This window comes from Symphalangus syndactylus, chromosome 24 (genome assembly GCF_028878055.3).
Source record: "Symphalangus syndactylus isolate Jambi chromosome 24, NHGRI_mSymSyn1-v2.1_pri, whole genome shotgun sequence".
Taxonomy (NCBI): domain Eukaryota; kingdom Metazoa; phylum Chordata; class Mammalia; order Primates; family Hylobatidae; genus Symphalangus; species Symphalangus syndactylus.
This window is the reverse complement of record NC_072446.2, coordinates 38,022,699-38,050,408: the sequence shown is the minus strand read 5'-3', so window position 1 is coordinate 38,050,408 and position 27,710 is coordinate 38,022,699. Positions and strand designations below refer to the sequence as shown.

General features: G+C 51.4%; 2 protein-coding genes across 5 annotated transcripts in view; one reads left to right on the top strand and one right to left on the bottom strand.

The window, feature by feature from the left end:
• Positions 1-114: 114 nt before the first annotated feature.
• On the top strand, positions 115-13,836 carry MAP1LC3A (microtubule associated protein 1 light chain 3 alpha). Of its 2 annotated transcripts, none has more exons than XM_055265946.2 (5): positions 115-136; positions 3,110-3,234; positions 12,703-12,758; positions 12,842-12,948; positions 13,231-13,836. In XM_055265946.2, the coding sequence occupies exons 2-5, from the start codon at positions 3,183-3,185 to the stop codon at positions 13,391-13,393; spliced, it is 378 nt and encodes a 125-aa protein (XP_055121921.1). In that variant the 5' UTR covers positions 115-136; positions 3,110-3,182; the 3' UTR covers positions 13,394-13,836. The 2 variants fall into 2 exon arrangements, with proteins under 2 accessions (XP_055121921.1, XP_063489912.1); XM_063633842.1 differs by lacking the exons at positions 115-136; positions 3,110-3,234 and adding an exon at positions 12,120-12,382 and having other exon boundaries at positions 13,231-13,400; positions 13,663-13,836.
• Positions 13,837-14,032: 196 nt separating this feature from the next.
• The window catches only part of PIGU (phosphatidylinositol glycan anchor biosynthesis class U), a 116,625-nt gene continuing 102,947 nt past the window's right edge, over positions 14,033-27,710 (bottom strand). For all 3 annotated transcript variants that reach the window (XM_055265929.2, XM_063633779.1, XM_063633778.1), the window contains one exon: positions 14,033-14,465. In XM_055265929.2, the coding sequence (XP_055121904.2) occupies positions 14,352-14,465 (114 nt within the window). In that variant the 3' untranslated portion in view covers positions 14,033-14,351. The remainder of the gene's footprint in view (positions 14,466-27,710) is intronic.

Sequence of the window (27,710 nt, the reverse complement as noted above, 5' to 3'; positions counted from 1 at the left end):
ATGGAAGCCAGGTGCAGGGCTGCACTAAGAGACACCCAGGGCTCTCTTCGAAGGGGGACTGGGACAGCAGCTGCTGGAGTCGGCTGTCAGCCGCCTCTGCCACAGAAGCCACGAGGAGAAAGGATTTTGAGGAGGGGTGAGTCACCAGAACACGTTTGTTTGCTGCGGAGAGATCATAAGGGGCCGCAAGGAGCAAGTCCATGGGGCCTAAGGAAGGCTGGCGTCCTGCGCACAGTGGAAGGACTGGCCTCAGGAACAGGGACAGTGATTCCACTCAGCATGAGGGGAGCCAGGGAGAGGCCCAGAGGGCAGGGCAAGGTCTCTGTGAAGGCAGCAGGGAAGGTGCCTCGCAGGAGAGGAGAGAAAACATACACTTCCCTGGGGACGCGGGTGGGGAGTTTGACCGAGTTTGGCAGGTGGCCCTTTTGCAGCAGCTTTTTCAGCCGGGGGTGCAGCAGTCACCGTACAGCTGAACTTGGCCAGGTTAAGTCGGCAGAAGAAAGAGGGAGTTAGGACTTTTGGAAGTAATTATGATGGCTGTGGAGTCTGTGCTGGGCGAGGAAGGGAAGTGACTGGATAGAGGGTGGCAGTGGAATTTTTTTTTAATTAAAATTTTTTCCTCCCCAACCCCCACCCCCTTTTTTTTTTTTTTAAATAGAGACAGGGTCTGGTTATGTTGCTGATATGGTCTGGCTCTGCCCCACCCAAAATCTCATCTTGAATTATAATTATAATCCCCATAATCCCCAGGTGTCAAGGGAGAACCCAGGTGGAGGTGACTGAATCATGGGGGCGGTTCCCCCATGCTCTTCTCATGATAGTTCTCACGAGAGCTGATGGTTTGGTAGGTCCTCCTGCGTTCATTCTCTCTCCTGTTGCCTAACGAAGAAGGTGCCTGCTTCCCCGTCACCTTCCGCCAGGATTGTGAGTTTCCTGAGGCCTCCCCAGCCATGCGGAACTGTGCGTCAGTTAAACCTCTTTTCTTTATAAATTACTCAGGCTTGGGCAGTTCTTCACAGCAGTGTGAGAATGGACAAATAGTTTCCCAGGCTGGTCTTGAGCTCCTGCGGCCTCCCTAAGCGCTGGGATTGCAGGTGTGAGCCACCGCACCTGGCCAGAATGAAACTTTGGAAGGGGCTGATTGTTCAGATAGGCGGAGATCAGTGTGCTCAGCCTTGCTTCTGCAGGGGAGGCACACTGGTGAGGTGCCCTCTAGGGCAGACAAGGGAGGGGGGTTCCCGGAGCAGTGACAGTGGAGACAGGTAGGACGAGACAGATGGGCTTGAGAGGACTCAGGACTGCACTGGCAGGCGAGGGGGAGTCCACCCAGGCCTGGGCCAGGTGATGGGGTGAGAAGGGAGGGGGCGATTAGCTAGAGGCACAGGCTTGGGGAAAGAGATGACTTCCTTTGGATGTGTTGAGTTCGGAGGCAGCCGTTGTTCCAGAGACAGAGCCTGGACCTGACAGCTGGAAGCCAAACTGGAGGTGGGGATTGTACGTCACTCACAGTGGAGGCACTGGTGGGTGTGGAGAGAACCCAGGACCCCATGAGTGGCTATGGGGAGCTGAGGAGCAGCTGGAGGCTGCGAAGGCCTCGGGGAGCCAACCTCCCCAGGTGACGAGACCGCTCCGAGGGCTTGAGGTCACGGACGGAGAAGGGTGGCAGCCCCGGCCCTCTCACTCAGGGAGGTGGAGTTAGAGCTGGAGAGGCCTGAGCACGCCCCTGGCTCAAGAGAAGAACAGATATGCGGGTGAGGCCCTGCATGGGCTGTGGGGTTGGTGTTCTCAGCCTCCACTTTCCCAGTGCAAGCAGAGGACCCGTGGGGAGCGAGGTGGGGCAGTGTGACCTCGAGGCCTGGGGACACCTGAGTGGGTCTCAGTCCCTACAATCTTTGGAGTGTTCCACTTCGCTGCCTTTTTTTTTTTTTTTTTAAGATGGAGCCTTGCTCTTGTCACCCAGGCTGGAGTGCAATGGCACGATCTTGACTCACTAAAACCTCCGCCTCCCGGGTTCAAGCAATTCTCCTGCCTCAGTCTCCCGAGTAGCTGAGACTACAGGCACCCACCACCATGCCCAGCTAATTTTTGTTTTTAGTAGGTACAGGGTTTCACCATGTTGGCCAGGCTGGTCTTGAACTCCTGACCTCAGGTGATCCACCCACCTTGGCTTCCCAAAGTGCTGGGATTACAGGTGTGAGCCACCACGCCTGGCCCCACTTTGCTTTTTTGGTTGTGGTTTTTTGTTTTTGTTTTGATGGTCTCTATCACCCAGGCTAGAGGGCAGTGGTGCAATCTCAGCTCACTGCAACCTCCGCCTCCTGGGTTCAAGTGATTCTTCCGCCTCAGCCCCCCAAGTAGCTGGGATTGCAGGCGTGCACCATCATGCCTGGCTAATTTTTGTATTTTTAGTAGAGAAGGGGTTTTGCCGTGTTGGCCAGGCTGGTCTAGAACTCTTAACCTCAGGTGATCAGACCACCTTGGCCTCCCAAAGTCCTGGGATTACAGGCGCGAGCCACTGTGCTCAGCCTTCACTTTGAGTCTGTAAACGGGAACCGCCAATCCTTCCTTGGAGATAATGACCCTGACTCAGACTTCAGCCCACATGGGTCCTCCCAGTATGAGGCCGATTTTTACGAGTTCATCACCTTAAACGAGGCGCCAAGGCACAGCTGTGCTGAAGCAGGGCGGGTTCTTTGCTTCACTCAGGAAGGAATTCAAGAACCAGCCAGTGGTAGAAGAAAACAGCTTGATTGCGGGGGTGGCAGGGTTACGGCTATGACTGCCCCTGCCCTGGGCAGTGTGCTGAGAGTAGCAGCCCAGGGACAGATCTGAATCTGTGCTTATTCCCATTTTTAATGACATCCTAATTCAGGGGGCGGGTTATTCAGAAATAGCTAGAAAATGGGCGGTAACTTCTGAGTGTTGCCATAGCCAGAGGTGGTAACTTCCAGGTGTTGCCATGGCAATGGTAAACTGTCATGGCACTGGTGGGTGTATCTTAGGGAGAGGTGATTTCAGCACTTCTGGTACAGCCAGTCTTCAATCTGGTCCAGAGTCAGTCCCTCCTGCCTCCTGCCTCAGTGCTGACTGCAGGCCCTGTTTCCCCCAGGACTCCACGGCTTCTGAGTTGCTGACTGACCCTTCACCTCAGAGGTAGTTCTGACGGTGTCTCAGTTTTGCAGATGAAGATGAGATTCTTCAGTTCTCCATGTGGAAAAGCAGCTGTGGACCCAGGTCTGTCTGGCCCGCCTGCCGTCGTGTAAAGGAGCTCAGGGCCTATGATCTGCCCACACTCGCAGTCATTAGTGGCCAAACAGGCCAGGGTTGCTCCGCCCTTGTGCCAGGCCGGCCAAGGCCAGTTCTCCACTTATTCTCAGGCCCATGGGTCCAAGTCAGAAGCCACAGAACAGCAGGAATGAGGGGTGGGAGCAGAGCGGTGGAGGGTGTGCTTGACCGTGGCTGAGACCCCCTGAGCAGAAGCGACTCCCTCAACTTCTGCTGACCCTCCTAGCACCCAGCAGCAGTGCTTGGCACAGACTCTGTCCCTGCACATGGTCTAGAGGGGGAGACAGACCTAGATGGCAAATGGCATGGAGAGTGGGGGCCCAGGGGAGGGGTCACTTATCCAAATAATTACTGAGCACCCACCATGTGCCACACTCTAAGTCCTGGGGTGTAGCAGGAACCAAGCATATGCAGAACTGCCCTTCAAGGGCTTGCATTTTAGTGAGAAGGAAATAAAATTTTATAATATTAAATGTAAAACCACAGTGAGATACCACTACACACCCGCCAAAATGGTGAAACGAAAATGACCACCACCAAACGGTGGCAAGGAGGCAGCACACCTGGAACTCCCGCACATCACTGATGTGAGCGCAAAATGGAACAGCACCGAGGAGAGGCCTGGCCACTCCTCAAACACACACCTGCCCCCAAAGCCAGCATATCTGCTATTCGTCCAAGTGAAACAAAAGAACTTATCCCTTAAGTATAATTAAAAAAAAAAATATCCACACAAACACTGTCACAGCAACGTTCAGAGCAGTTTTATTCACAATCACCAAAAGCTGGAAACAGCCCAGGCATCCATCAATAGAAAAATAAACTGCTACATCCATCCATGGGAACCTACTTGTTTAAAGAAATGGCCTACTTGGGCACGGTGGCTCACACTTGTAATCTCAGCACTTTAGGAGGCCAAAAGAGGTAGATCAGGAGGTCAGGAGTTTGAGACCAGCCTGGCCAATATAGTGAAACCCTGTCTCTACTAAAAATACAAAAAAAAAAATTAGCCAGGCGTGGTGGCGTGCTCCCGTAATCCCAGCTACTCAGGAGATCAAGGCAGGAGAATCACTTGAACCCAGAAGGTGGAGGGTGCAGTGAGCCAAGATCTTGCCACTGCACTCCAGCCTTAGTGACAGACTCTGTCTCAAAAAAAAAAAAAAAAAGCCTACTGATATCTGCAACCACATGGGTAAGCCTCAAAACTTTATGTTGAATTAAACCAGAGGCACAAGAATACATGCTGTATGATTCCATCTAGAAGAATTTCTAGACCAGGCCAGAATATGGTGAGAAATGAGAACAGTGATTGCCTCCGTGGGGCGTGCAGGTAGACTGGGGAGGCCCAAGGAACCTTCCAAGGGGACGCTGTCTTTTTTTTTTTTTTTTTTTTTTTGAGTCAGAGTCTTGCTGTGTTGCCCAGGCTGGAGTGCAGTGGCATGATTTCGGCTCACTGCAACCTCTGCCTCCCAGGTTCAAGTGATTCTCCGACTCAGGAGGTAGCTGAGATTACAGGCACCCGCCATCACGCCCGGCTAATTTTTTTCTATTTTTAGTAGAGATGGAGTTTCTCCATGTTGGCCAGGCTGGTCTTGAACTCTTTAGGTGATCTGCCCTTGGCCTCCTGAAGTGCTGGGATTACAGGGGTGAGCCACCGCGCCTGGCCATGTTCTCTATCTTGAAGGAGGTTTGGGTCACATTAGTGAGTATACTTTTCTCAGACTCACCAAAGAGTACACTTGACACCTCTGCATTTCATTGTTTGTGAATTTTACCCTGAAAGAAAAAAAACAAATACATGAATGTGAAAGGCTGAGGAGAAAGTGAACAGATGTCTGCAACTTACTCTGAAATTCAACAAAAAGGGAAAATGGACACAGACGTAATAAAGCAGATGGAGCCAACTGTTTTTGAGATGGAATCTCAAAATCTCTGTCGCCCAGGCTGGAGTGCAGTGTGCGATCTCGGCTCACTGCAACTTCCACCTTCCAGGTTCAAGCAATTCTCCTGCCTCGGCCTCCCGAGTGGCTGGGATTACAGACGAGCGCTGCCACACCCAGCTAATTTTTGTATTTTTAGTAGAGATGGGGTTTTTTTTTTTTTTTTTTTTTTTTTTTTTTTTTGAGGAGTCTCGCTCTTTCACCCAGGCTGGAGTGCAGTGGCGCGATCTTGGCTCACTGCAGGCTCCGTCCCCCGGGGTTCACGCCATTCTCCTGCCTCAGCCTCTCCGAGTAGCTGGGACTACAGGCACCCGCCACCACGCCCGGCTAATTTTTTTTGTATTTTTAGTAGAGAAGGGGTTTCACCGTGGTCTCGATCTCCTGACCTCGTGATCCGCCCGCCTCGGCCTCCCACAGTGCTGGGATTACAAGCATGAGCCACCGCGCCCGGCCAGAGATGGGGTTTCACCAAGTTGGCCATGCTGGTCTCAAATTCCTGACCTCAGGCGATCCACCTGCCTTGGCCTCTGAAAAGTGCTTGGGTTACAGGCGTGAGCCACTGGGCCTGGCAGAGCCAACTGTTAATGGAAGAATGTAACTGGGTGTAAGAGGGACCACTACCATTATTTCAAGTGTTTGAACGCTTTCATAATAAAATGCCCAGAGAAATTATATAGCATATCGGAAGGCCTCCCTGAGGGGACACTTGAACCAAAACTCGAGGTGAGGGTGTGAGGGACACAGAGATCCCGGGGAAGGATGTTCCAGGCAAAGGCCCTGGGGAATGAGCCTGACAGGGATTCCTGGAGTAGCCAGGAGGCCAGAGGAGTAGCTGGGAGGCAGATCCCACGGCCTCCTGGGCCACCACCAGCCCTTGGCTCTTACTCTAAAAGGGGTGTGCGAGGGACAGGACAGCTGTGGTCACTGTCCTGAGAGCAGACTGAAGGAGGCAAGGCCAGGGCAGGAAAACCAGCAAGGAGACAACGGCAGCTGTTCTGCAAGATGTGGTGGGGGCTCTGGCCCTGGTGGCAGTGGCGGCTGTGGTGAGCCATGGTCAGATTATGGAGAATCTTGAAGGTGGAACAGACAGGATTTGAGGATGGATTGGGTGTGGAAGGGGGTGGTAAAGGAAAGGAAGGAGTCAAGAATGACTCCGAGGAGGCCGGCCACGGTGGCTCATACCTATAATCCCGGCACTTTGGGAGCCCAAGGCAGGTGGATCGCCTGAGGCCAGGAGTTCGAGACCAGCCTGGCCAACATGGTGAAACCCCGTCTCTACTAAAAATACAAAAATTAGCTGGGCGTGGTGGCAGGTGCTTGTAATCCCAGCCACTCGGGAGGCTGAGGCAGGAGAATCACTTGAAGGTGGGTGGCAGAGGTTGCGGTACGCCAAGATTGTGCCATTGCACTCCCTACCTAGGTGACAAGAGTGAAATTGCATCTCAAAAATAAAAAATAAATAAATGAAAAAGGTTTTTGGCCTGAAAAGGGGAGACAAAAGATTCCAACTGGAGCACATTTTAGGGGAAGATCATGGGTTTGTTGTGCACAGGTCAAGTTTGAGATGTCTGTCAGACATTCAAGCAGACACATGAAGTAGAGGCCAGGCCACTGGATTCAGGGACGATGGGGCAGGGGAGGGACTGGAGGGCGAGTCAGCCTTGCTGACTCAGGCAGGGGCACAGCTCTGAGCTTGGGACTTGAGGCCCTCCTCCTCCACCCTGGCCTCAGCTCAGAGCTGAGTCTGACAAAAGACAGGTGTAATCACTTCCCAAGGCCATGGCTGACCCAGTTCTTTGGCTGCTCTCAATGGCCCTGGTCACATTTAATCTTCTGTGGCACTGTGTGTGTGAGGTTTGTCCAGTCTGACACACAGCTCTGGATCAAGAGTCGGCAAACTAAGGCCCTCAGTTAAGTCTGTCTGTTTTGGCAAATAAAGTTTTATCCAGATCCAGCCAATCCCATTTAGGCTGTCTAAGGCCACTACAGCAGAACCAAGTGGCTGCCAGAGACCACGTGGCCTGCAAAGCCTAAAATATTTACTGTCTGGCCCTTTAAGGGAAACATTTGCCGACTCCTCTCCATCTTTCATTAAACAGTGTGTGGTTCTGTATAGGAACACACAGCAAGCTGTTGAATAAGACATTTAGGTGGTTCCCAACTTTTTGCTATTATGAAAATGTTACAATAAACATTCTTACCCTTGTTTCCCTGGACTCTTGGGCACACACAGTGGAATTCCTGGTCTGTAGGAAAGACATGGGCATCTTCAGTTTGGGTCAATTTTGCCAAATTGCTCTCCAGTGTAGCTGAGGCCAGTTACACTCCCAGCAGCAATGGAAAGAGCCCATCTTTCCACGTTCCTGTAAACTTATTACCTATCAGGTGTCCTCAGCCTTCAGTAGTTACCAGTCTTTCACTGTGTGTAGATTCTCTTGGATTTCCTGGCTGTGAGTGACAGGTGTGCTCCTTTGTCTTGGTGCTCTGGACCCCTGTACGATACTGAATTGTGTTTACTAGCCATTTGTTCCTGGCTTTTAAGAGAATATTTCATGTTTCACCACATAGTATAGGGTTTTACCTTTAAGTACATGTTTACTGTACGTTGGAGTTTTTTTGTTTTGTTTTGAGACAAACTGTCGCTCTGTCACCAGGCTGGAGTGCGGTATCTCAGCTCACTGCAACCTCTGCCTCCCAGGTTCAAGTGATTCTCCTGCCTCAGCCTCCCAAGTAGCTGGGACTACAGGCATGCGCCACCACGCCTAGCTAATTTTTGTATTTTTAGTAGAGACGGGGTTTCACCATGTTGGCCACGATGGTCTCAATCTCTTGACCTCATGATCCGCCTGCCTCGGCCACCCAAAGTGCTGGGATTACAGGCATGAGCCACCGTGCCCGGCCTGTTTTTGTTTTTTGAGATGGGGTCTCTCGCTCTGTCACCAGGCTGGAGTGTAGTGACAAAATCTTGGCTCACTACAACCTCCACCTCCCTGGTTCAAGCAATTCTCGTGCCTCAGCCTCCCACGTAGCTGGACCACAGGCACGTGCCACCATACCCAGCTAAATTTTTTTGTAGAGATGGGGTTTCACTATATTGCCCAGGCTGGTCTACAACTCCTGGGCTCAAGTGATCTGCCTGCCTTGGCCTCCCAAAGTGCTGTGATTACAGGTGTGGGCCACCACACCTGGCCTATTTTTTGTTGTTGTTGATTTTTGTTTGTTTTCAGCATTTTTTATTGTTTTTCTGAGAAAGGGCCTCTGTCACTCAAACAATCCTTCCTGAGTAGTTGGGACTATAGGTGTGTGCCACCAAAGCCAGCGAATTTTCTTTCTTATTTTTTTTTTTTTTTGAGACAGAGTCTCATTCTTGTCACACAGGCTGGAGTGCAGTGGCATGATCTTGGCTCACTGAAACCTCTGCCTCCCAGATTCAAGCAATTCTTGTGCCTCAGCCTCCCAAGTAGCTGAGATTACAGGATGCACCACCACATCTAGCTAACTTCTGTATTTTTAGTAGAGACAGGGTTTTGCCATGTTGGCCAGGCTGGTCTCGAACTCCCGGCCTCAAGTGATCTGCCCGCCTCAGCCTCCCGAAGTGTTGGGATTACAGGTGTGAGCCACTGTGCCTGGTCTAATTTTCTCATTTTTGTAGAGACGGGGTCTTACTATGTGGCCCAGGCTGGTCTCAAACTTCTGGGCTCAAATGATTCTCCAACCTGGGCCTCCCAAAGTGCTGGGATTACACTATTACTCCTTTTTAAATTTCTTTGAAACTCTGCTCATTGATTTTCTGAATTATCTAAGTAATACATCTATGTAATAAGGCTATAAATCTGATTTTTTTTTTTTAAAGAAATGGATCTTATTTTGTCACCGAGGCTGGAATGCAGAGGTGCAATCACAGCTTACTGCAGCCTTGAACTCTTGGGCTCAAGCAATTCTCCAGTCTGGGCCCCCCAAAGTGCTGGGATTACAGGTGTGAGCCACCACACCTGGCCTGCCGTGGCCCCCCTCCCAAGTTTTGTTTTCTTTTTTTTTTTTTTTTTTTTTTTGAGATGGAGTCTTGCTCTGTTGCCCAGGCTGGAATGCAGTGGCGCGATCTCTGTTTACTGCAAGCTCCGCCTCCCAGGTTCACACCATTCTCCTGCCTCAGTCTCCCGAGTAGCTGGGACTACAGGCGCCCGCCACCACGCCCAGCTAATTTTTTGTATTTTTAGTAGAGACAGGGTTTCACCATGTTAGCCAGGATGGTCTCGATCTCCTGACCTCGTGATCCGCCTGCCTTGGCCTCCCAAAGTGCTGGGATTACAGGCGTGAGCCACTGCGCCCGGCCACCAAGTTTTCTTAATATATGTATCCTCATTTTTTGTTTGAACTAAATAATTTTTATTTATATATGACTTCATATTTAGAATAGGTTTAAATTTCCACACAGTTGGAGCTTACGTGGCTTTTGTCTGCGGCCAAAGAATATGGTTGAAACTGATGTGATATCTGTTGAGATTTGTCCTGCACCCTAGTAGTTGGGTCATTTTTGTAAATGTTCCTTGCATGATTGAAAGTAATGTGTTGGTCTCACACAGGTCTGAAATTTAAATTTTAAAAGTTAAAAAATTAACTGTCAGGTTCAGGATTCTATTGGGGTTCATTGATCATGATTAGTAACTGTATTAACATCCTCTATGTACTTTTTTTTGGTTGTTTGGTTTATTAGTTACTCAAAGAGGTCTTATGTCTCCCTATGATGGAGGACTTGGCAATTTCTCCCTGTGTTCTTAATATATTTTCAGCCTCTTTTTTTTTTTTTTTTTCGAGACAGAGTCTCACTCTGCTGCCCAGGCTGGAGGGCAGTGGTGTAATCTCGGCTCATTGCAACCTCCGCCTCGCAGGTTCAAGCAATTCTTGTGCCTCAGCCACCTGAGTAGTTGGGATGACAGGCATGCACCACCACGCCCGGCTAATTTTTGTATTTTTAGTAGAGACAGAGTTTTGCCATGTTGGCCAGGCTGGTCTTGAATTCCCGGCCTCTAGTGATCCGCCCACCTTGGCCTCCCAAAGTGCTGGGATTACTGGCATGAGCCACTGCTCCTGGCCTATTTTCAGCCTTAAAAACAAAAAACCCTGGAACATAGAAGTTCAGAACTTTCCTCTCTTCACAGAGTTCCTCCTCGCATCATTTCATGGTGATCCTCTTATCCCCAATGTCTTCTGCCTGAAGGCCTATTTTGTCTGAGTTTTCTATAGGTACATCTTTTGGTTAGTTTTTCTCTAGTACATCTTTTTCCATCGTTTTACTTTTTGGTGCCCTTAGGTTTTAAATGTCCTCTTGTAAATAGCATAGAGCTGCATTTTTTCTTGGCCAATCTGGTCATCTGTGTTTTAAGAGGTGAATGTAAACCACATTTTCTACCTCTGGTTTTGTACTATATATTTACCATCCCTTTTACTTTGCTTCCTTTTTCTCCCTTTCTGCCTTCCATTACAGTTTTAATACCCATCACTACCCTTTTCTCTGCATTGGCAGTTATAGTTCTGTTTGTATTCTTTTGGTGATCCCTCTTAAATATCTGAAATACACACCTGACTTTACAAAGCCAGACAATGCTCAGTCTCTTTATCCCCCTCTCAAATCGAACTTCCTAGAACACCTTAACTCTGATTGCCCTCTCAGTCTTCCATGTTCACGTGTCTCATGCATCTTGTTTCTGTGGCCCACAAATTAATCATTATTATTCATGTTGCATATTAAATGCTTGTTTAGATTCACTCACGTTTACCAATTTGCTCACCATTTTTCCATCTAATTTCTTCCTTTTGGGTTCCCTGTCCTTGTTACTAAAGTACATTCTTTAAAAATTATTTCGGCGGCCGGGCGTGGTGGCTCACACCTGTAATCCCAGCACTTTGGGAGGCCGAGGCGGGTGGATCACGAGGTCAGGAGATCGAGACCATCCTGGCCAACATGGTGTGAAACCCCATCTCTACTAAAAATACAAAAATTAGCTGGGCGTGGTGGCAGGCGTCTGTAATCCCAGCTATTCAGGAGGCTGACTGAGGCAGGAGAATCGCTTGAACCCGGGAGGCAGAGGTTGCAGTGAGCTGAGATCGCACCACTGCACTCCAGCCTGGCGATAGAACGAGACTCCGTCCCCCACCCAAAAAAAAAAAAAAAAAAAAAAAAAAGATCTTCGGTCTGCGCATTCTGCTCTGGATTTTAAGCATATTTCTGGCAGCTCTCCTTCAGGAACTGCCTCTACAGGTCTTTCAGTGTTCGCCTCTGGAGCTCTGCTCGGGCCCGCGAGTTCTCCTGGCGTTGCCATCCGTGGCCTTTTCCTTTTTATTCTCCATCACCCGTCTCTCTGGTGAGCTGCTTCCGATCAGCCTCCAGGTCCACGATTTCTCTTCTGTTGTCCTACTCTGCCTTCTCACCTCATCCTCTGAGACCTGAATTTCGATGGCTCTACTTTTCAATTATATTATTCTTTTTCAAACCTGGGCATTCATTTCTAGCGTCTTGCTCTATCCTGTGTCTGACTGTGCCTCCCGCACCTTCTCCCTTCTCTTGCCCTAAGCCCCGTGAAGGCGCCGGGCCTTTGGCTCCGGCTATTTCCCACGGCGCCCAGAACCGCGTCAGTCCTGACACAGACTCGGTGAGGGCAGGAAGTGGTGCCGTGGGGCTGCAGCCCGGCTCACCCGCTCCATCGGCCCAGGGCGGCCCCACCGGCCTCCGGGCCTCACCTGAGTTCAGGCCGCGGGAGACGTTTGGTCTGCGGGAGAAGCTCCCGCGCTGCCCATGACGTCACGGGACTGTGACGCGCCCAGAAGCCCCGCCCCTCGCGTCCCGGGCCGGGGACCCAGGCTCTCTGCGCCGTGACGTCACGGGTCCGGGCGGGCGGGTTGTGCGTCCGCCCAATGGGAGCGGCGCGCTGGCCTCCCCTTTAAGGAATGTTGTGACCTGACGTCACCGGGCGAGTTACCTCCCGCAGCCGCAGCCGCTGTGCTCAGCGCGAGCCCCGGAGCCCTTCAGCGCGAGGCACGGAGCCCCCGGAGCCCCCAAACCGCAGCCACATCCCCACGCCTCAGAGCCCCGGCCTGCGCGCCCAGCCGGGCCCGCGCGATGCCCTCAGACCGGCCTTTCAAGCAGCGGCGGAGCTTCGGTGAGGCCCGGCAGGCGAGCTGCAAGCTCTGGGCAGGGGTGCCAGGGAAGGGGGGCGCCGGCCGATCCCGACTGCCGCAGGTGACGTCAGCCCCGTGACGTCAGGCTCTGGCTGGACCCTCGGGCTGGGAGGCCAGCTCCGGCCTGGGTGGGGGCCGGCCGCTTCCCCACCGCGAGGATAGGTGCCAGCGGCTGTGGGGCCTGATGGCCCCGGGGGCGGGGGCTGGAGCTGGGGCGTGGCCGGGGGCCGCCCCTTGGGGACAAGCGGGGCGGACCTAGGCCGGGCCCGACCCGGCCTCACGGTCTGGCCGCTGTCCGCAGCCGACCGCTGTAAGGAGGTACAGCAGATCCGCGACCAGCACCCCAGCAAAATCCCGGTGAGTCCCGCGCCCCCAGCCCTGCCCCGCCTCCGCCTCGCGCGTCCCCGACACGACCCCCTGCCCGCCCGCCCTGCTCCCAGGTGATCATCGAGCGCTACAAGGGTGAGAAGCAGCTGCCCGTCCTGGACAAGACCAAGTTTTTGGTCCCGGACCATGTCAACATGAGCGAGTTGGTCAAGATCATCCGGTGCGTGGGCAGCCGCCGCCAGGAGGTGGCTTGGGTCGGGAGGGGAGCCGGGTTCCCGCCGAGAAGGGGTGGGAGTGGGGTCAGGGGTGATGGGACCGGGCGGTGGGCCCCTGTTCTGGGGCGGCTGGAAAGGTCAAGGTCGGGGCTGCAGTCGGTGTTGGGTCAGAGGTGACAGCTGGGGTGAGAATGGGTGTGAAAGGCTGGGAATCATCCTGGGGGTCAGGGCTATGTTCGCCCCGCAGCCAAGCCCCTCACAGCTGCATACTCTCCCGCCTGCTGCAGGCGCCGCCTGCAGCTGAACCCCACGCAGGCCTTCTTCCTGCTGGTGAACCAGCACAGCATGGTGAGTGTGTCCACGCCCATCGCGGACATCTACGAGCAGGAGAAAGACGAGGACGGCTTCCTCTACATGGTCTACGCCTCCCAGGAAACCTTCGGCTTCTGAGCCAGCAGTAGGGGGGTCGGCCTGGGAGTTGGGGGGCCCCGGTCAGGCCCTGCCCAGAGAGCTCCTGGTTCCTGAACTGAGCTGCCTCTGCCGTGGTGGGCTGGGCAGGCATGTGCCCCCCTAGTCAGAGGGCACCAACCCACCTACTCTGCCCCTGGGTGGATCCTGGGCCGGTCATGTTAGGGTTGTCCCTCTGGCTGCTGGCTGGGCTGGGGGAGGGTGGGGAGCAGCTCCCAGCACCCCTGCTGTGTGGTTCATCTTTTTTTTAGGCCCCTGCCTGTCTGCCCATCTGCCCCTCACCCACCCGAGGCTCTGCCCACCGCCTGGACCTGCGCACCCCTGAAAGACTGGCCCCTGGCTCCCCACCCCTTGGTCTCCACGTGGTGTATGGATCTGTGGTCATTGTCCCTCTGCAGAATAAAGATTGCTCAGGCCTGCCTGGCCCTGTGCCTCCAGCTGCTTGCTTGGGAGTGGGGAGGGTGCTGATGGGGCTGCCTGCACCATCCCTGGGCTCTGGCACACAGACTTGTGTTCTGTGGCCTCGGTGCTTGCTCTGGAAACCCACACCTGTGTGTAGTGTTCCAGAACATTATTAGGGGCCACCCCCTCTAGGAGTGCAATGCAGATGTGGTCTCAGGGTAGACTTCATAACAAAAAAACATTTATTAAGTAGCCACAATCTAACAAGCCCTGCTCACCTGCCTCTTCTCCTTCCTGTCTGGGAGGGGGCTCCTTGGTGTGCAGAACCACGAAGTGGGGGTCCAAGTTGGGGAGCTCCCAGTTCCCCATAGGTCTTGCTGTCAGCTATGGGTCCCTTTTGGTACCAGAGACTTGTGACCCTGGACTCGAACCTCTTCTGCCCAAGCACTCGCCTGCTGGCAACTCTGGCTGGAGGGCTTGGCCCAGCTTCTGGCCCCTCAGCCCCCTGAGGTCCACGCAGCCCTGTGCCAGCCCAGGCCTACTTGAGCACGAGCATGGCCTCTGTGCCATCCTTGGCGGTCAAGTAGAGGCCATGTGTGAGGTAGTACTCCCGCCGCAGGAAGGCATAGAAGTAATCAGAGATGAGCAGGATCTGGGGGGAGAGAGAGAGAGGGTGTGAGGTGCTGCTGGGTACCTCCCCCTGAACCCAGGATCCCTAAACTGTGGCAGGTGTTGGAAGACAGGAGCGCCCGTGCCTGGCTCTGGATCACAATCACTGGAGAGGCCCTGCTCAGGGCCCATACTTGACCCTGCAAGGTCTGGCTTCTCAGAAGCTGCCTGGACTCCCCCTGCCCTCACCCATGGTCTACACCTCCATCCCAGGCTCTGGCCTCGAATGCCAGCCTGGTGCCTGTGCAATCAGAGGCCTCTGCCCCATCCTCCCACAGCCACTTCCATCCCAGCCAAGTCCACATCAAACTCCTCACCTTCCCTCTGTCAAATACACTTCTCCCACTGGGCATCCATGCCCCCATCTTCCAGCCAGGTGCCCAGGCCACAAAATTGCCCTGACACTTCTCTCATACATTGAGCCACCATGACCTGTCAATTACCCCTAAACTCAAATCCACCCTTTCGATCCATCCCCACAATCACTACTCTGGACAGAGCCAGTGTCATCTCCTAAACAACAGCAAAGCTTGGTCCTTGGACTCCCTGCTCTCAAACCCGTGCCCACCCCATTCTCCCTGGCAGCCAGAGGGAGCTTTTCAAAACCTACATCTGATGGTGTTACTTCCAGCCTTCAAATCCTCCAAAGGCTTCCCATGCCTTAGGGCAAAGCTAGAACTCCCTCGTGCTCTGAGACCTTGCTAGGGTCCCTGCCCGCCCTCTCCCGGCTCCACCTCACCCCACTGCAGGATCTTTACTGTTTCCTCTGCCTGGAATGTTCTCTCCCCATTCATCTAGTCGACAGCTGCTTACTCTTCAGGGCTCAGGAAGGATCACTTGCCCCCCCAGATTAGGTCTTGGCCCCACTAATCTCTACTCGATAACAGACTCATAGAAAGAGTAATTTTCCATTCAGCTGACAGCCTGACTATGCCTCCTCCCCTGGCCCAGGGCCTCCATCAGGGCAGGGTCTTCGAATGGTTCTGTCACTATGGTATTTCTGTGCCCAGCTCGGTCTGTCTGTCCCATTCTGGGCCACACACAGAAGAATCAAAGGGGGCCTAGAAGCTCAGCCCACTGTCTCTTCAAGGAGGCCCAGAAAGGAACAGGGATTTGCCCAGGGCCCTATACACCAGACCCGGAGTCTGCAATCCCAGTCAGCCCAAGCTTCCCAAGACCATTGGTCCCTGGAACAGGTTGGGCAGGGCCCAGCCTCAGAGGATTGGCACCAACCACCTGGCACAGATGGGGAGACTGAGGCACAAAGCACTTGGGGCAAGACAGGTTGAGCTAAGCCTGGGATCTAGACCTCCAGACCCTGGTCTTGGGCAGCTTCTCACGCACCTGAAGGTAACAGAACAGCAGCTAAGGAGAGCTCAGAGGCGCCTGGAGTTCAGGAAGGTGTCCTGTCACCAGCAGCTCTGATGGCCTCAGGACAAGTACCTGCCATTCTATCACCACAGAAGCCCATCTGGAAGGTTGAACAATCCTCATCTTAAACAGATGGGGAAACTGAGACTCAAAGGGTTCGATGGTTGGCCTAAGGCTACACCTGGTGCACTGGACTAATGGCCATGGACCCAGAAAGGTGGTCCACCTGGGGCCCAGATCACTGATGAGCACGAGATTGGTCACAGTGTCAGCAAAGCAGACAGAGCTCAGGCAGCCCCTGAGGCCCTGCCCCCAGCTGCCCAGCTGGGAGCTCCAGGCTGGCCCACTGGGGGGCAGCAATCACAGCAAAGGCTGACCTCATACCCTGCAGCCCTTTCTCACCCAGGCCCGAGATGCCATCTGGGCAGGAGGAGCCCAAAGCAGGGGCTGAGCTCAGAGGCTGATCCCTGAACCAGGTCAGCTGAGGGGCAGGTGCAGTCACAATCCACAACAATCAAAATGAAGCAACTCCATGTCACATAATAATCATCTGGACAAGAAGTAGGAAGAAAAAGATTAGGTTATTAGGTTGTACCATATGAAATTGCTAGTTTTGCAGATAAAAAAAATGGTTGAATACTGGCAATTTCATATGATCCAACCTAATATAAAACGGAAAAAAGTACACATAGAAGAGTAAGCATGTTATTTAGAAGTACCAGCAGAAATAACAGTAAGACTTTAGGTAGCTATTCTTTTCCCCTATAAGCCTTAACTTTGCAAACTACATACATGTATTCCATTGATAAAAATAAAACTTCGGCCAGGGGCGGTGGCTCACGCCTGTAATCCCAGCACTTTGGGAGGCCGAGGCAGGCGGATCACCTGAGGTTGGGAGTTCGAGACCAGCCTGACCAACATGGAGAAACCCCGTCTCTACGAAAAATACAAAATTAGCCAGGCATGGTGGCACATGCCTGTAATCCCAGCTACTCGGGAGGCTGAGGCAGGAGAATTGTTTGAACCCGGGAGGTGGAAATGCGCCATTGCACTCCAGCCTGGGCAACAAGAGCGAAACCGCATCTCAAAAAAAAAATAATAAAAAATAAAACTTCAATTAAAACAAATCAGCCAATAAACCAATGAATCAATACATCAATGGGGGGGAGATAAATCTTCCTCCCAGAAGAATTCCAAACAATGTAGGTAGTTATAGCCCTCTCCCATAGAAGGAGCTTAATTCTTGTCCACTCTGCATCCCCTAAGCCTAGGGTGGTCTAGACTTGGTTACTCACTTCCTCCTGAGGAGCAGGGAAAGGGAAAAGAGTAACTTTACAGTGGAGAGACCTGGCCAACACTATCTTAACCACGTGGTGGAGGTTAACATCAGCTTGAAATCACGTGGCTAGCATGTACCCCCCAATAGATGTGATGAGAAGGGCACTTCACCTGGGGTATTCTTTCTAAAAACCCACAACCCCAGGATAATCCTAAGAAAAGCATCAGACAAACCTAAGCTGGGGGACAAACCTAAATTGGGTGACATTCTACAAGATACCTGGCCAGTGCTCCTCAACTGTCAAGGTCATGAGAAGTCAGGAAAGACTAAGAAGAAAAGCAGAAGACACTGGGGAGATGTGACCTTAAATGTAACGTGGACCTTTCGATGGGGTCCTGGTAGAGAAAGCGGATGTGACTGGAAAAACAGGAATTCCAAATCCATTCTAGTGTTTTGGACTAATAGTAATGTATCAGGGTGAGTGTCTTAGTTTTGACAAACACATCATGGTAACATATAAAATGTTAACAACTGAGGCAACTAGGTGGGGGCTTACAGGAACTCTGTTCTATCTCTGCAACTTTTCTATAAATCTAAAGTGATTCTAAAATAAAAAGTTTATTTAAAAAATAAATGAACTAGCTGGGAATGGTGGCTTGTGCCTGTAATTCCAGCTACTCAGGAAGCTGAGGCAAGGGGATCCCTTAAGCCCAGGAGGTCGACCTGGGTAATGGAGCAAAACTCCAGCTCTTAAAACAGGAAAAAAATTAACAGCAATGACCTATTGTTTATGTAACAAACTCAAAATATTTTGCTGAGTGAAAGAGAGCTTTGGCAAATGTACACATAAGATTTGCATTTTTCCTTGTATAATAAATTTTACATAAGAAAATGATACACATGCTGAAATATTTAGCAGGAAATGTACTGATGTCTGCATTTCAATTTGAAATACACTAAAAAAGTAAGATGGACTGAGGGATGATGGAAAAAGTACAGGAAGATGTGAATGGTGGACTCCCGCTGGTGGGTATGGATATGGGTGTCCAGTGCTAAAGCTGTCAACTCTGCTGTGTGTGTGGAAATCTGGAGGATAAAGGGGGTGGCAAGAAGAGCCCTGTGAGCAGCTTGGGCACACAGCCCTGGGCGTCATCAGTCCTGAGTGGGCACCCTGCCCCCAGGGAGAGGACACCAGGCTGGCCAAGAGGCCTGGCCCTTTCAGAGGGAAGCCTGTAGCCGGGACAACCTCTTCTGACCTTGGGGCTTTCCATTTGGGCCGTGAGGACAGCAGGGATTTCCCAGAGACCCTAGGATGCAGCCAACACAGCAGCTGCAGACCCAGAGCCCCTTTGCCCAGTCTGGACAGGGGCAAGTTGGGCAAGGGGCTGTGGAATTTGCATGGGCAAGTCAGTGGCTGTGTGATGTTAAGTCTCTTCCTGTCCCCTGGGCTGCATTTTCCTCATCTGGAAAATGACAGTAAGAGGCTCTAGCTTGTTACCAACAATGCTGGGCTCCTCTGGTTTTTTTTTTTTTGAGACGAAGTCTCGCTCTGTCACCCAGGCTGGAGTGCAATGGTGTGATCTCAGCTCACTGCAGCCTCCGCGGTTCAAGTGATTCTCCTGCCTCAGCCTCCCGAGAAGCTGGGACTACAGGCGTGCGCCACCACGCCCGGCTAGTTTTTTCTTTTTTTGTTTTTTTAGTAGAGACGGGGTTTCACTATGTTAGCCAGGATGGTCTCGATCTGACCTCATGATCCGCCCACCTCAGCCTCCCAGTGCTGGGATTACAGGCATGAGCCACAGCGCCCGGCCGGGCTCCTCTAGTCTTTGTGCCAGTTAGGACCCCAGAACATGTCGGTCCCTCTGTGTCCTCAGGTCTCTGGATCCCACCCAATGTGGCTGAAATACTGCCTTGCCAATCCCCTTCTCAGACTTGCCCTCTTCTCCTCCCGCAGCCACCTCCTGCTGGGAGGCCCCCTCATCCTCTCTGGACACACACACACACACAGGTGCACACACATACATGCACACTCACATTGCTCACACATGCTCACACACAGGTGCACACGCTCACACTGCTCACACATGCTCACACACACAGGTGCACACACATACATGCACACTTGTGCTGCTCACACAGGCTCGCACTGCACTCACAGGTGCACACACATACACACAGGTACACACATACACGCATGCTTGCAATGCTTAGACACATGCTCGCACACACACAGGTGCACACACACGCTCGCACTGCTCACACCACTCACAGGTACACACACATACACGCACACAGGTGCACACACACATGCAAGCTTGCAATGCTTAGACACACATGCTTGCACACACAGATGCACACACATGCACGCTCTCACTGCTCACACACGCTCGCACTGCACTCACACACACACAGATACACACACATACACGCACGCTCCCCTGCTCAGAAGTTCCCTGGCTCCCCCTGCCCTGCCCAGCAGCGCTGCAGCTCCCACCTATCCCTCAGAGGCTCATCTCCTGCCAGGAGTCTTCTCTAACCCTACATTGTTACATGGACCCTGAAGTGAAGCCACTGCCCACTGGCCTCCCAACCAAATGGGGCTGCATTTGCTCCAGTTCTATGGCCCCAGGCCTGGCACAGGGCCAGCTCTCTCTCAGTTGTTTGCTGGTCTCTATCCTCTCAGCGCTGCCCCCAGGGACGGCTCGGTCCACATTCCTCTCTATGGCAGCCATGAGGGCTCCAGGGCCGCCTTCCCCTGGGACCATGATGAAGAGCTCATGGGGCAGCTAGCTGATAAAGGGGTGACCAGGGACAGACAGGATGAATCAGAAGTAGAATGAAACCCTCAGAACATGCTCCAGTGCAGGGCAGGATGGAGAGACAGGGAAATGAACATCTTCTGAGTGTCTGCCCTGGGCCAGGCCCTTTAACAAAAAAACAATATTAGGCCGGGCGCGGTGGCTCACGCCTGTAATCCCAGCACCTTGGGAGGCCGAGATGGGTGGATCACAAGGTCAGGAGATCGAGACCATCCTGGCTAACACGGTGAAACCTTGTCTCTACTAAAAATACAAAAAAAAAATTAGCCGGGCGTGGTGGCGAGTGCCTGTAGTCCCAGCTACTCAGGAGGCTGAGACAGGAGAATGGCGTCAACCCGGGAGGCGGAGCTTGCAGTGAGCAGAGGTCGCGCTACCGCAGCACTCCAGCCTGGGTGACAGAGCAAGACTCCACCTCAAAAAAAAAAAAAAAAACCCAATATTGTCCCTTTCCAACACCCCACGGTAGGGCTGACAATGCCCACTTAGAGAAGGGAAGCTCAGGGGTTATGGGCCCTGCAAAAGGTCACATGGTAGGAAGTGAAGAGTTAGGGGCCAGTCCTGCCTGTCAGAGGCCCAACTCTGAGTTCTTCCACAACCCCCTAGGGTCTGCACCCACATGAACTGAGTCCTGCTCAGAACTGAGTCCTGCTCCATGCCAGGCCTGTGCTGACACCTCAGGTACCTTTACACCCTGCGGAGGCTGCTCTCCCCAGTTCACAGCTCTGTCACTCAGTGGAGAGAGAAAGAGATTGACTTTTTTTGTGAAAAGCCAGTAGAGGTTGTTAATACAGTGTGTCTTGAAACTGCTGGGCTCAGGACAGCAGCCTTGGCCATCACCAGGGCTGCAGATTCCTAGAGAAGCAGGTGCTATCACCCAGGCATGTACTGGTTCCCCAGGTCTCCTGTTGCTGTTGGGGACACTGACACTTGACAGCCAGCCCGCGCTGGGGGAAATGCATGTGGCCATCACAGTTGGCAAAGTGCAGCAGCCTCTGCCCACCCGCCTGGGATCCAGGAAGCTGGGAGGCAGAGGAGGCTGGCGGCCGACTGTAGAGCTGGACAGCACTTTGGCGTAACCTGGAAACCCACAGGCTGGAGCGGACATTATGTAGGAGTTCATGGTGAAGGAGAAAGCTCCACCCTCCAGCTCTGAAGATACAAAGTAACAAGTGAAATCTCTGGACCTCAGTTTCAGGGTCTGAGAGGTCAACAAGGTGAGACTGAGGATGAGGCTACAAGTAACTGTCCCTTAACATGGCACTTTTCCCACATTCAGTCCTCACAACCACCTTCCCAGTTTGAGGAAACTGAGGCCACCACCACCTCCCCCAGATTTCAACAGCCTCATCCCTGGTGCCCTGGATGCCAGGCTCACACCTCTTACCTCTGCTCTTCCCAGCAGAGTGAGGTTTTCAGAGCATGGATCTGATCACATTTGTCCTCAGCGCTTAAAGCCAAAGGTGCAGTCTGGACCTCTGCATAAGAGGCCCTTGAAGGGCTGTGGTCTGACCACTGCTGTCTGAGTTGCCCTCATTCCCTCTCAAGTGGTACAGCCAGTTCCACTGAGCTCCCAACAGCACGGTGTTCCTCCCTTGCTCCCTCCTTCCTCCTCTCTCTCTCTCTCTCTCCCTCCTTCACCCCCACCCAGGTCTTGCTACCTAAAATCATAGAACCCAGTTAGATCCTACCCATCCTTCAGGACCCCACTTAGAGGCCACCTTCCCCAGGAAGCCTCCTTAGCAGCCCAGCTCTGGGCTCCCAGCACGTCAGGCTGCCCTGTCCTGCCAATGTCTTTTCCTTTCTCTCCACAGACTGAGGGCTCCTTGGAAGCACACCTCTGTCTCATTCACCCCTCGCAGAGTGCCTGGTGAATAGTAGGTACCTAATTAATATTTGCAAATAAATAAATTAGCTTCCCAGGAGTTATGGGACGTGCCTGAGGCCAGCGAGCCAGGACAGATAGGGCTGGAGTCGCTATAGAGTTTGGGCTTCCAGAGCCCTGGCCTTCTGTGGCCTTTGTCCTGCTGTATGTAGCCTGGGCTCTTCCTGTCACTCTGGTTGTGGGGGAGGAGAAGAGGCTGGGAAGGGCCTGTGAAGGACAAGCTTGGGATGCTCAGTGCTGGAAGGACAAAGGAATGAACTATGACCTTGACAGAATGCCACTAGTTGGGAAAAGCAAAGTAAACACACACATCCAGCAGGATGAGGACAAGGGCTCCAGCTTGGCCACAGGCACCGCATGTCGGGAGGAATGAGCCTTCCCACACACAGACCTGGGATCTTGCACAGCCCAGGCCACACACAACCTGCAGGAAGAAACCTGAACTGGGTCTCGAGCCATCCCCAAATGGGGGCTACACACCACTCAGCCACTAATGACCCACCCAACACGTCTCCAAGCATTTCCTCATAGGTCCCATTTCCCAGAATGACACACCAGGCCAACTGAGAGGCAACTCCAGGAGACAGGATTATGGTTTCATCTGTATTGCAGTGAACAGTGAGTCCCAGGCAGGGGGCAGCCCGCAGGAGGTTGGTGTCAGACCTCAGGCTTCAGGCCTCACTCAAAACAGAAAGGAGAATGGCCAGTGCAAGGCCAGCCCAGTATCTGAGGGTCTGCAGTACAGAGAGGGGTCAGGGTGGCCCTTCATGGCAAATAGGCAGTGCCTTGAGTAGAGTTCCAGATGATCCACATCCTGCTTGGAAGGGTGGGTGGTTGGCCGGGTGCGGCAGCTGACACCTGTAATCCTAGCACTTCGGGAGGCTGAGGCAGGAGTTTGGCTTGAGCTCAGGAGTTTGAGCTCGTAACAACATAGCAAGACCCTGTCTCTACCAAAAATTTTAAAAGCAGCCAGGTGTGGGGGTGTGCCTGTAGTTCCAGCTACTTGGGAGGCTGAGGTGGGAGGATCTCTTGAGCCTAAGAGGTTGAGGCTGCAGTGAGCTGTGACTGTGCCACTGCACTCCAGCCTGGGCAACAGAGCAAGACCCTGTCTCAAAAAGAAAACAAAATGAAATAAAATTAAAAAAAATTTTTTTTTGAGACAGCATTTTCACTCCTGTCACCCAGGATGGAGTGTAGTGGCATGATCTCGGCTCACTGCAACCTTCGCCTACCGGGCTTAAGTGATTCTCCTGCCTCAGCCTCCTGAGTAGCTGGGATTACAGGTAGCATGCCACTGCACCCGGTTAATTTTTGTATTTTTTTGTAGAGATGGGGTTTTGCCATGTTGCCCAGGGTGGTCTCGAACTCCTAAGCTCAAGTGATCTGCCCACCTCAGCCTCCCAAAGTGCTAGGATTACAGGCATGAGCTACTGCAACCGGCCTACTAAAATAAAATTTAAAAAAGGAAGGGCAGGCAGATGAGAAGTCTGTTTTGGATATAGACACAGGGCAGGAGTGGGGCTCTCAGGCCAGCTACTGGGATACAAGGGTAAGGGGGCTCTGGCTCTGACCCCCTAGGAATCCAGTAGACCAGCCACAGGCCCAAATCAGACCAAAACAGGGATTGGCACGGGGAGGTTAGGGTGTACAGAACTGTGTTAGAGCATTGGTCATAAAATGTGGTTTCTGATGCCAGCTCATTCAATTTGTCATCAATAAGTAGTCATTGAATATTCTTCTTGGTGCTGGGGATACAGTCATGAAGAAGACAGACCCAGGGCTCATCCTAATGGAACCCACAGTCTACTAAGAGGATGTGACAAACAAGACTGTGGATAAATATACCCCTTCACAGCTTAGTGAGTTTGGGTAAGTCTCTAACCCTTCCAAGCCTCAGTTTCCTCATTTGTATCATGAGTTAATAACAGTACTTCCTTCAAAGGGCTGTTATGAAGAGTAAATTCCTTATAACTAAAGAAAAAAAGGAAAACAATGCAAAGGGCTGTCGGTAGAGTAGTTACGTAAAGTGTGGTGACTTCACATATGCAGGACTCAAATAAAAAGGAGGTTCCTCTCTCACATATGAGCAAGGAAAGATCACCAAGACATTTTACTAAGAGGGAAAAAAGTCCTACTTTCATCATTATGTCAATAATAAAACACACATACCCACACACAAATAAGCCTCTCTCTCCATGGGCCTATGAGTTTATGTAAATGCACACAGAATGGTTCAGAAGGCCATCTGAGCACGTGATCAGAAGATTACAGGGATCACGTGGGGCCAGCCCCTAGTAAGCTCTCCTGAAACATAAGCCACTGTTATTTATTTTAATTTTTTTTTTTTTTTGAGACAGAGTCTCGCTCTGTCGCCCAGGCTGGAGTGCAGTGGCACGATCTCAGCTTACTGCAACCTCCACCTTCAGGGTTCAAGCGATTCTCCTACCTCAGCCTCCCGAATAGCTGGGACTACAGGCGCATGCCACCACACCCAGCTAATTTTTGTATTTTTAGTAGAGATGGGGTTTCACCATGTTAGCCAGGATGGTCTTAATCTCCTGACCTCATGATCCCAAAGTGCTGGGATTACAGGTGTGAGCCACTGAGCCCAGCCGCGTGAGCCACTATTAATTATAATTTTAGGAAAAGATTTTCTTATGTTCTCTGTTTTTAAACAGAATGAAGGTGAGTGTGACACTTTGCCCTACTCTTTTAAAAAAGCTAAACTTAAACAAGTTCCTTTTTGTTTATATGTAATCCTTGATTAATATTTTCCATCTGCTGGTCACTGACTCACAAAATAAAAGAGTTGAAAAAAAAAAAAAACTGCTTCCTTTGATTCATGGACTGTTTCTCCAGGAATCTGCTCTGGGTATTTGAAGAGCATGTTGCTCTTGCTATTTCCCATGTCAACACACATGAGTAATGGCAACAGGACCCACAAGTTACGTCCAATCCTCTCAACACCCTGGAAGCTGTGGGTCATCATCCTAGTTTTTGAGATAAGGAAACTGCAACCTAGAGAAGTTAAATCACTTGAGAAAGTGGGGGAGGCCCTCGAGCAATCCACTGGTCTCAATCCCTCCTTCGTTCTCTCACACTCAGGCGCACCCCCAACCATGGATGGTTTACTGTTGTCATTTCCTGTTACTGACTCTGAGGAACAACCACAATTAGCAAATGAACCATGCCACAGGCAGAAAAATAAATAGCTCCCAGGGTAAAGGATGGGGCCTTAGTCACTGGTTTACCTGCCGGTATAACTAATAATCCACACATAATTTGTTCTGTAATAGGGTATGGCACTGAACAACTCAAACAGAGTAGGATTTAAAAAACAATCTATAAGCCAAGATGTTCTCTATATTCAGCTCTTGATTTCAGCAATGATATCAAGGTTCTAGATACTTCCTTGAAATCTGTATTCATCTGGTTCCTAGGAGAGCTCTGCTCTGTATTGCCCAAGGAGGAGAAAATGAGGCAGGTGAATACCAGGCACCTTCCTAGCTCACAGCAGGATATGGAACTGAGAATATGTCCCCAAATGCCATACATCTCCATGAAAGACACAGAAGCAGGGGCTGAGCTTGGGCTGCGCAGGACATGCAAGGCTGAGAAAAAGACAGTGGGACAAGGGGACCTCATGGAAGGTCTCTATGAGGAGGTGACACTTAACTCTTAGTAAAATTTGAAATGCCTCATTTTGCACTCTGAGGCTTCCAACAGGTCCAAAGGCAAGGGTGGCATAACTTTCATGAAGAGGGGCTCTCTTACCTCAGTCAGTGCTGTGGGACAAGGATATGCCTCGAGTGACTGCCTCAGTGAGCAAGTGGCCCCATCTGACGCACCCTGTTAGTGACCTGGCAGCAGCAGCAACAAAGTCCAAAGCCAGCAGCCCCAGGAAGTACTTGGACCCCCTGCTGGGAGGCCTGTAGGTTGGTGTGGCCTGCCAGAAGGGCAACTTGGAAATACCTGCCAAAGGCGTAAAATGTATATGCCCCCTGACCCAGCAAATCCCACCACTTGGAGTCTACTCTATAAAACACCAGCATGTGTGTACAAGAATATGTGGAGGGATATGCAAGGCTCTTCCGTTTATTATTTACTATTTATTATTATTTTTTTATTTACTAATTATTATTTTTATTATTTATTACTATTGACCAGGCTGGTCTGGAACTCCTGACCTCAAGTGATCCTCCCATCTCAGCCTCCCAAAGTGCTGGGATTACACGAGCCACCACGCCCGACTGCAAGGCTCTTACATTTAAAGTGACAAAATAGGCCGGGCGCAGTGGCTCACACCTGTAATCCCACCACTTTGGGAGGTCGAGGCAGGCAAATCACTTGAGGTCAGGAGTTCAAGACCAGCCTAGCTAATGTGGTGAAACCCCATCTCTACTCTCTACCAAAAATACAAAAATTAGGCGGGCATGGTAGCGCACGCCTATAATCCTGGCTACTCAGGAGGCTGAGGTGAGAGAATTGCTTGAACCCAGGAGGTGGAGGTTGCAGTGAGCCGAGATCACACCATTGCACTCTATCCTGGGTGACAGAGTGAGACTCTATCTCAAAAAATAAATATATAAAGTGCCAAAATAACCAAGGGCAACCTCAATGCCCATCAGCACGGCTGTACCTAGTCCAAACCACTGCATATTACAGAGCCATTAAAAAATTATCTCAAGACAAAATCATTAAGTGAAAAACAGCAAGCCAAAGAATGCTATTTAAAGGAGAATGCCATTTACCTATATAAACAAACAAACAAAAAACTCTCTTTATGTATCTGTGTCTATAGCTGTCTATAAATGCACAGAGGAAAGTCTGCAAAGACACATACCAAACTGATCCCAGTGGCCACGTCTGCAGAGGGGTAGAAAATGATGGGGGCTCAGGCAGATCTTTTCTTTTCTTTTCATTCCATAGTCTTTTTTTTTTTTTTTTTTTTTGGTAGAGATGGGGTCTTGCTATGTTGCCCAGGCTGTTCTTGAACTCCTAGCCTCAAGTAATCCTTCTACCTTGGTCTCTCAAAGAGCTGGGATTACATGCATGAGCCACCACACTCAGCCCATTCCATATTCTTCTATTTTGTTTGACTTCTTTCTCCCAGCAATAATGAATTCATGTATTACTTGATGATTTAAAATACATTTTAAAAAGAGATTAAGAAAAAAAAAGGTAAGAGATCATGCCAAGAGTCCAGCTGGTTTCTCTCAGCTATGAACACACTTGATCCACCTGCCTTTGGTTTCCATCCCTAACCCCAATCCCTCTTTCCAATAATTCAGTTTCTCCTGCCTTCAATGGCACCTGACCACTTGCAGACAGCCCCCTGTGCTGCTTTAGAGTCCCTTCTCTCAGAAAGGCAGCCACAGAGAAGAAAGCTGTTATCTGGCAAGTTCCACGGATGCTTCATAATCACTGCAACTGTATTTCCAGACCCAAACTTAAGACTAAGACTCATGACAGGACAATAGGCTGTGGACTATTTCTGTGGAGCTTGCCAACCTCCCTAGAGGCCCAGGGCAGGTCCAATGCCCACCCATGCCAGCTACCACTGGGAGGTAAGGAAAAGGAAGGAGATTCCAGAAAGGCAGGAGAGCCAGGGCAACCTTCTGGATTCCTTCAGGATATGCAGTTGAGCCCTGCAGAGTTCTGCCTGCGTGGGTCAGAAGTAAGAGGGGCTGCGCATCCACCATCCCTAACTACAGTGTGAGAGGCAGAACAGGCCCTCCGGCTGGGCCCCACCCAGGCTACAGGGCCCTCTATCTCTCTTTCTTCTGCTCACAAACCAAGACAACTGGCTGGGCTGGACATTAATCCTCCAGAAATGTCCATGCAGGAAACACCAGTCCCGTCACTCACTGAAAAAGC

What these genes read in the sequence shown, in the direction of transcription:
- MAP1LC3A (XM_055265946.2), top strand. Translation starts at nt 3,183, where the DNA reads ATGAAGATGAGATTCTTCAGTTCTCCATGTGGAAAAGCAGCTGTGGAC. An exon ending in AGCACCCCAGCAAAATCCCG is followed by an intron (nt 12,759 to 12,841) that starts GTGAGTCCCGCG and finishes CCCTGCTCCCAG; the next exon opens with GTGATCATCGAGCGCTACAA. An exon ending in GAGTTGGTCAAGATCATCCG is followed by an intron (nt 12,949 to 13,230) that starts GTGCGTGGGCAG and finishes CGCCTGCTGCAG; the next exon opens with GCGCCGCCTGCAGCTGAACC.